Source organism: Dipteris shenzhenensis, chromosome 4, assembly GCF_047967505.1.
Source record: "Dipteris shenzhenensis isolate YYH24624 ecotype China chromosome 4, Dip_SZ_1.0, whole genome shotgun sequence".
In the NCBI taxonomy this organism is placed as follows: domain Eukaryota; kingdom Viridiplantae; phylum Streptophyta; class Polypodiopsida; order Gleicheniales; family Dipteridaceae; genus Dipteris; species Dipteris shenzhenensis.
In genome coordinates, this window is record NC_141599.1 from 11559742 (window position 1) to 11568694 (window position 8953).

Genomic DNA, 8953 nt, shown 5'->3' on the forward strand with positions numbered 1-8953 from the left:
TGATTTAAAAAGCACCACAAAGCCCTATTTTTTGCAGCATAGCAATATTGCAATACTAAGTTTCTAGGCACCGGGTGGTTGCATACACCTAGTTAAAGTGCTAGGCTCATTGGACCCGAGTTGGGCAGCTGAACAGCCAATAGGCTCATTGCATGTTGCCTGCCTTTTCAAGGAAATAGGATACTTCTGCTATCTTCCTTGCACAAATCGTTTCTTTGCCTAAAACATTGGATGTCAGCACAACAAGGAGGCAGACTAGAGAAGGAACAAACTAAGAGAAACCGCAAGACTAATATAAGACAGCAAGATTCCACCCCAAACTCCATTGTTTTCTCATATTTATAGACTGCATACAACGTGCAGTAAAATTAAGTGCCAGGTAGGGATAAGTACCCCATGACCTTCAGCCAGGCATATACTCATTACTCAAACAAAGCTGGAAATCTTGCATTAATCCTTACATTCATGGCACATGGCACAAGATCCAAGCCAAAAAGTTTCCAGCCTCCTTCTAGTTGAGATTAAGTCTTGCAATATTCCTTACATTCATGGCACAAGATCCAAGCCAAACATTTCCAGCCTTATTCAAATTGAACCTGAAATTCTTACTCTAGTATCCCATTCTAGCGCATCCGATATAGTTGGGTTCTGGATACCTGACACCTTTTCCCATTGAAAGAATAACTAAGCTTGATATCAATGTCTCTTGGATTTTTGGCATTTGGTGAGACTGACATTGTCCCAGTAAGAGCTTCATTTTCACATATTGTGATAACATCTTCCAGATACATCACTGTTTGCTTCCAGTGTGTTGATCGGGCCTTAGGTCCTGCACACAGACATTGTTATCATCAAAAACAACAATTTCTAACCAAAAAGAGAAGCCAAACAAATTTTCCACACATTCCTTAACTACTCAAGTTGAGTTCCTAACAAATACTCCACACATTCCTTGACTAATCCAGTTGAAAAGTTCCTGTCGACACGAGATCCTTAAAAAAAATGCAATACCTGTGGAGAAGCCAGTCGGCTTGTGACATTTTGTAAAAGATACATCGAAATATGCAACCAAAGCATGGATGAAATCATTGCGATTGGCAACAAGCTTAAATGAGGCAGAGAATGATACATCTCCAGAAACCATCTTCTCAATATCCATTGTCTGCACACTCAAAGGCACTTCAATTAAGACCAAGGTCAGAGGATGCAACCACAGAAGCCATTTCTCCTTCGAAATTTATGTGTTAAGCTCATACCAGACAACAAAAGCTTGAGTACAGATAAATTAACATGAATGTGAATCAAACCTTTAACAGGGGACTATTGGTAACTATCTGATTTTGATCGACTGCATCTACAAGAGGCTCTAGCATCGCTTGTTTCTTAATGCAGCTCATGTCAAAACCATAAACATTATCCCAGACTGCAAGAAAACACAGAGTCCAGTTAACAATCTCACTTTAGTTTACTGGCAAGAAAGGCAAGCAAGCAACTAAATTAGAGAGATTGCTACAGGCTTTCAAAAGTTTCTGTATTTGATGGTAAGAACTTACAATGGATCTTATCCTGCTTATAATCAGCATCCTCAATGGCAGTAAGGTACAAGGATGTTCTATCTGGTAAAATAACTCCACCAGGGACCTGCAAGAAAATATGAGCAAGGCCTCCAAAAGGACGGATTCTTCTTGCAAAAAGATTTCCCATTCACTTAAGGAACCAATCACCAAACATTCCTGAAAGTATCTGTTGACCTATCTGTTGAAATTCCCCTACATAAAGCATTGAGCCCTCAGTCCCCTCACTAAGCTGGAGGCCAGTCAGGATTAATATTGAGGCGTCAAGTTGTATAGTTGACTGAATTTCCGCCCTACCTCTCCTCAAAGGCCATTTGTACAACAGTTTTACAGGTCTGGGATTCCCGATTATTAATTTAAAGAGGAGAGAGGAGAAAGTCTATCTAGCAAAAGATTCACACGTCCAAGATGGATATGTTTAGACCTTAAATTTGAATTTGCATCCTACTAGGGTCTATACTCATGATGATCCAGATCATCCCAATGACCTATCGTGGTACGGGACACTACAGATACTATCGATAGATGCATCAAAATTTGTAACCGGGAGAAATTTGAAACAAATACCAATGCCAAATGTATTAGAATCTGGTTACAGAACTGAGATTATATAAGGTTTGGCTAGTGTTTTAGTAAAGCTAATCACTTTACTAAGGCCAATGTGCTTATGAATAAAGTTTGTGTTGAGAACCTTAGTTGCTTGATACTTGTAGCATCTTGGATTACTTGTTGACAAGGAGTAATGGATTTTGGGTAGTAAATATTCGATGGATTTTGGATGAGTGACAAGTAACTTACTAAATGTTCATGACATTTGGTAAGGTTGTCACTATTGGGGCTATTTAAATCTGTATAAAGGAAGTTAATAAGAGTGTTCGCCATCTCCCTTACAACTATGTGTATTTAGATGGATTCTAAGGCATTAAATTATGTACAAATGATATTGTAAATCTAGATAAAAAAGACAAGTATAGTTAGCAAAGATTGGCATGACATTGAAACACTACGAATTGCACAGATTCCAAGTTCCTTTGTGATACTACCTTACAAATATTGGTATTGAAATCTAATTCTAGATTGAGGTATGTAGACTAAGAATGTTATGTCCACAATTGGACTAACTAGAATGTTACAATTGGACTAACTAGAATGGCATAAGCAAGACTGGAACAACTTGTGTTATTGCTAACGTATTGGATCTAGGGTTTGGAGGTTGTCTAACCTAGGGTTTAGATTAAACTATGATTAAGACGAGCTACCGAGGATGAGGTCTAGATCTTGTGGACTGGGAATGGCATCTCTTCCCTCTTAACATAGACCTGCTGGCTAGGGAGTGGGAGTAGCATAGCTAGAGGACGGAGCCTCTTGTACACGTAGACCTGCTAGCTAGGGAGCAACATAGCTGCCGTGTGCTATGGGACGCATGTTCTAACCTTGAGGCTGGGTGGCTCTCGCGGTGGTATAGACTCCAGGCTCCGCGGTGGCTCGACATACTGAGGTTACGATTGGGGGTTATTTTGGGGGATTATCCTACGGTACTTTGGACTCTAGCTTGAAGTTGAACCCCAAGGTCAAAAGTTTTACTTGACGAAGTTTGGGCTGTTTCACTATGGCCGTTCCACATATCCTCCTCCAAGTCTCCATTCAAAAAGGTAGAAATCACATCTATCTAATAGATGGGAGAGTCAATGCAATCACTCTCCCATGCGAGCTGTCAAAGAAAAGGTCTAATCCTGATCAAGACCTTATGCCGGTGTGCAACCTTTGGCCACCAACTTGGGCTTGTACTCGTCGAGTTCATCTAACTTGTACATCGCTTTGTAAATCCAATTGGTCTCACTCACGACTGGTCTGAGCAGCAAATCTCCCATATGGTTCTTCTCAAGGGCCTAAATTTATAATCAATTGCTACTTGCCACTCCTTCAAAGGTTCTTGGCTCTTGATTTACTTGAATCTGAGTCATCGACTTAGTTTACAATAGCAATCTTTTAAACTCATCTACCTCCAATCTACTCTCATGAATCTCCGTCAGACACGAGCACATCTACAATGCTGGTAGCTTGTCATGGGCTTCCCCCATTAAAGGCTACCTAGGAATACAAAGAGCATATCTATCATAAGAGTAGAATATATCCAATCTTACAAATTAATAGTACAATCGAAAGAGCAAAGAAAAGAAGGGAGTTTGTAAACAACCTACACAAAATTAATAGTAAATGAGAGAAAATAAAAAATAAAAATAACTTAGCTGACAAAGCTACACTTATGTTCGCAATAATACCCAAGCATAAGCTGCAATCTAGGTTTCGAAAGATATCAGAATTCCCAAATTTTATCATCCAAAAGGATCAATCGGTAGAATTCTTTAGAGAGACCATAAGATTGATGTAACCTGGGTGTGTACATTGTAGTACATATAGGTTTGTTACTGTATGAGTAACCATGGTTGGAAATAGATTCATCAGCTTGGTGCCCTTCTTTGCACAAAATCTCTCAAAAGCATTGAACATATAGGTTTGGTACTATATAAGTAACCATGGTTAGACACTTGATGAGGGTGCAAGTGGTCAACGGGTTCCCAAGATTTCCTTATGTGTGGAATCTGGATTAGGTTATATTGGCTATAGGGGTTTAACTGCCTAGGGGGGACTACTGTATTAGTGATCTCCTTAGAGGAGTATGAGATTGCCCAATGGTAAAATATGCCAAGTATGGTTGGAGATTCTGCCCATGAGAACTTACACTTAATCAGGAAGTGAAAAGTCTATTCGAGAAGAGGAGCTGGCACTCAAGCATGCCTAGGAAAGCTTGCATGCAAGCTTTAGCTGTGCCACGCTTGACAGATCGACATTACGTACAACTTGCATCAACTTCCTCCACATGGTTCTCTGTACAGCAGCAGGTACCAATAACCAAAGGCTTGTATGCATGGATGCGCTGGCCATGAACCCACCTTTAGACATGCTGCAGGGGGCATGCCCAATTCAGAAAGAACAGAGATCGCAATCTGGGCAAACCAAAAAAGCTACATTTGTAAAAATATAGTATGGGTATAGATCAATACATCCCTTATATCAACTTTCAAGGAACTAACTTTATCTAAATCTAGGAAACCACACCATATATCACAGTGCCCATAACAAATTCACACACTCGTTTGTCCATGATGAAGCGCAAATCTATTAATATCATAGGGTCTAACTATTCAGATAGCTGTATATTGAGCATTTCAGGCCATGGGATTTGACAGCAACTTGCCAAATACGTAACAAAGTGCTGATCATTCCATTGAAAAAAGTTTGCATCTATATATCCATAGAGTACACCTCAACAGGGTAAAATTTGAACTGCCTTATTGCGACCTGTGCATGGAGGCTGGGACACTGCTGGAAAATGGGGACTTCTGTGCCGTTTCATCCTTTACTTCAAGCATTGCCAGATTACCAAATTTTAACAACGGAACTAGAGACAGCCCAGAAGAATCCAAAACAGCCATAACAAAAGATATGAGACCACTGGAAATGAGGACTCACCAACCATTTGTCCCTTGCATACAGCACAGAATTGAGCATGTTCTCAAAGAGAAGGAAGTAGCCCATCCACTCCGAAACAATAACATCCACATGAAGTGTCGGAAGGTCAATCTCCTCTATCTTTCCTTTCAGCACCGTGATGACTGCACAATCAAAGTGGGCTTAAACAGCAACCCTTCAGAGCACCACAACCTCCTTCAAAAATGGACCTCTCTCCTATCCCTCTCTGAAAATACCATACCTGCCACTCACCATTGCTGTAACCATTTGCTTTGACAATTTCCACTGCTGTGTCTGCCATTAGGGAGCACTCAACCTGGAGAAGATACCAGTTACAACTTTTCAAAAGGCTCTAAACATCAATGCTGCTGCACAATGTCGATACAATCTTCAGGTCAAAAGGAAAAATGGAGAGATATATATATGAACAAAGATAATGAGACGGTCCACCCACAGCATATACATGTTTGGCTCCAGTTCTTGCACAGAATAGAGAGAGTATTCCAGTGCCAGCTCCGACGTCAAGAACAATCTTATCTTTAAACAAGAAAGAATTCTGATAAATCACGTTTTGATATGTTCTTGTTCTAACGGTATCTTTCAACATCTCCTGTGCACACATCCCTGTTAGCAAATTATCTCGGTTGCGTTCGTATGCAGCAAATTGACACGTAAGAAAATTCAAAGTTTAAACCACTTTACTCAAATTCACAGAAGATACAAACGTGCCAAAGATAACAGCTTACTTCGTGGATACCTGCAGACCAGTCATGGCGAACACAGGCGATATCAGTTTACAGTGATTTTGGTTATGAGAGATTAATTTTTTCACAAAAGCTTGCATTCAACTTTCAAGGACTTTTAAAGCATGCCTTCCAGCAAAGCGGTACGGCGTTCGTACCAAAGTGACCGTAGGAGTCAAAGTAGTAATCCGCGCTTGTATGATCCGATCCAGTCACATCCTCGGAGTGAGAGAGCAAAGCATTTGATGGGCCAACTGAAGCGACATTGCCGTTCTCCACGATGATGCTCTCGTTGCTTTCGTCAACGTCTACGGAGGTCGCATTCAACTCGGCATCTGGACCAAGGAAGGCAACATTGGAGTCCTCCGCGATGATGCTCTCGTTGCTATCGTCAACATCTACAGAGACCGAATTTAATTCGGCCTCTGGTGGTTTGTTGCTCTTGGGCCTCCGACGCCCCATTTAACTGGAACTCGCAAAGTGAAATGCTATTCCGCTTGTAGGACAAGAGTAATGTTTGCGTGCGAAACCCTCGGTAGCAAATTCAGAGCTGAGAAGCAAAACAATCTGGAGCTGAATTCACCTACAAAAAAATGGGATATGAGTCTCTATCAAAACGAAAAATACGCCTAAGGTACGACGACTGAGAGAATCCTTGATCAAGCTCGAAATTCCTGATCCCACAGGACAGAAACCATACATTGTTGAGACCAAGCATCAAAATGGCTTCTCGGTCCACCAGCCCTTACATCTCTCCCCCCCTCTCCCCCTCTTCCCACAAGCACAGCATGCTCCCTCTCCCTCCTCCGGAGTTGCTTTACGCACTGCTCTGTGCCCTCCCTCATCGGATGTATTAGCTGGCTTTTTGCTCCCCTCTCTCTCTCTCTCTGCCCCCCTCCCCCTCTCTCTCTCCGTCCCCCCCCCCCCAAAAAAGAGCACAGCATGCTCCCTACCCAAAAACACAGCATCCTCCTTCTCTTCGCAACCCCCCTCCTCCCGGCCCCCCCCGGGGGGGAAAGTACAGCATGCTGTATCTCTCTCCCCAACCCAAAAACCAAAAAAGGACAGCTGTGTCTCTCTTTCCGACCCAAAAACACAGGATCCTCCTTCTCTCCCGCCCCCAAAATAGAGCGCAGCTAGCTCTCTATCTCTCGCGATCAACATGACGGTACAAACGACGAGCACCTGGGTGAGCGAAGAGGCGGCACAAGAGCTGCTCCTTGCGCGTGTTTTGCAATGGTGGCTTCAGTTGAGGAGCTCGCTCATAAACCTAGATGCACACCTCTTTATATACCTCTTATTTTTAAGATTTATATACCTCTTAATATTTTGGTATATACCACTTTATATTCCCCTTCATATTTTGCTATATTCATTTCTTTCTTTTGCCACCTCATGTGGTTTTTGGCCTGCCCTTTGCAAGGTCTAAGGGGCTTAGCACATGGGAAATAATAGGATGGGACTCTGAAAAGGTGGTCCCATGCATATTTCTATCCTATTCCCATCCCACCATGTGCTAACAAAAAAAGAACTAGGTATGGGTTTAGGAGGAAGAGGACACATGGCATCATTTCATGTGTTTAAGAGGTGGGGACCTTGTGGGACATGTCATCCTTCCATGTTTTTGAATCCCTAAAAAAGGGAAACCCATTCTGGCTGCCAGGGTCTAGAGGCCATGATCCACGATGGTAAAAAAAGTGGCTACTCCCATTCTAAATCCATCCTAGACCACTTGGTGTAGGATGGGAGTAATGATGACAAAAATATTCCCATCCTAAACCCATGCTAGCCCCATCCATGTGTTAAGGCCCTAAGCCTAGCCTCCGGGTTTTTGGCGATCCATGCGACGGTTTATTGGCTTGATTCAAGGTGACATTACTTTGAGCTTCATGTATCAAATGACTCTGTAAGGCTCCTCTTTGGCCTTGGTTCTTGTGGGGAGCTTTCTCTCTTTGGTCTTGGTTCTTGTAGGGAGCTCCTAGTATGTCTTGCAGACGTTGCATGTGGCGTTTTCACTAGTGCTTTTTGCTAAGCTTCCATCAATCTATTCAGCTTCCTGGGTTGGGTTGAGCTTCCTTATAAGTATTGCTGTCATGTAGCGTTTTCAATAGGGAGAGCTTTTAGTCAATTATGTTGGTTGTTACATGTGGCATTTTGCGAGCATTTATCGTGCAGGTGCTAGGTCTTTTTTTGGCTAGTTATTACATGTTGCGTTTTCAGCAAGGATTTTCTATCACAGTTGTGCAATAGGTGCTAGGTCTTTTGCCGTGGATATCAGAGCTCTGTTGTTCAAAGGTATTGCATGCTACGTCAATAGGTATCACTCAAAGTCTGGTTTGTTGGTTGCATGTTGGCTCTGTGGTTAAGATTAATCAGTGGACGTGTGTTCTTTGATAACTAGCTTGGACTAAAGCAACAATTGTCCTTTGAGCCTGGGCATGCCATTAACGGAGCTGTGACAAGTATCACTCAAAGTCAAGTCTCTTGGTTGCATGTTGGGTATGTGGTGGAGATTGATTAGCGGATCTATGTTGTTCGATGGATGGCTTGAAATGAAACAAAGATTGTTCTTTAAGTTAGAGCATGCAATTAGCGAAGTTGTGTTGTTCGATGCTGCCTTGGAAGAAAACAAAGATTGTTGTTCAAGCCTGTGCATGCTTGATTCACGATTTGGGTGATTCTATTCGTGTTGCTTCTATGTTGGTGTGTTCTCTACGATGGCTAGCTCTAGTTGAATGAGGGCAATGCATGCTACATCGACAAATATAACTAGATTAGCTTGGACAGAACTAAAGATTCTTCTTCGAGTATCATACGTCATTCACGTTTGTTGTGAGGTCATGCTCTTCTACAATAGTGGGTTCACTGCTGCAATGCCTGGCTTCGACTAAAGGAAACATCGACCCTGTGCATGCTTGTTTGAAGATTTGACGGATCCAATCTAATACTTCTAAGTTCGTCGGTCAAATCTACACATTGTCCTTCAAATCCATCCAAGTGTTGTTTCCTCTAGTATGGTTAATTGAATCATTCATCTTTGACTGTGTGCATGGTTTTCTAAGAAGTCTAATCATTAGGTTTCTCAAGGATGACAAGCTGTCT

General features: G+C 42.0%; 1 protein-coding gene across 1 annotated transcript; it reads right to left on the bottom strand.

Moving 5' to 3' along the window:
- Window positions 1-316: 316 nt before the first annotated feature.
- LOC147902458 (putative protein arginine N-methyltransferase 1.2) lies at window positions 317-7137 on the bottom strand. The gene is made up of 9 exons (XM_087373748.1): window positions 7037-7137; window positions 5999-6434; window positions 5563-5718; window positions 5361-5424; window positions 5109-5251; window positions 1554-1641; window positions 1308-1423; window positions 1012-1162; window positions 317-829 (listed from the first exon to the last, which is right to left on the bottom strand). Exons 2-9 carry the CDS (start codon window positions 6311-6313, stop codon window positions 624-626), a joined length of 1239 nt encoding a protein of 412 aa, XP_087229874.1. The 5' UTR covers window positions 6314-6434; window positions 7037-7137; the 3' UTR covers window positions 317-623.
- Window positions 7138-8953: the final 1816 nt, after the last annotated feature.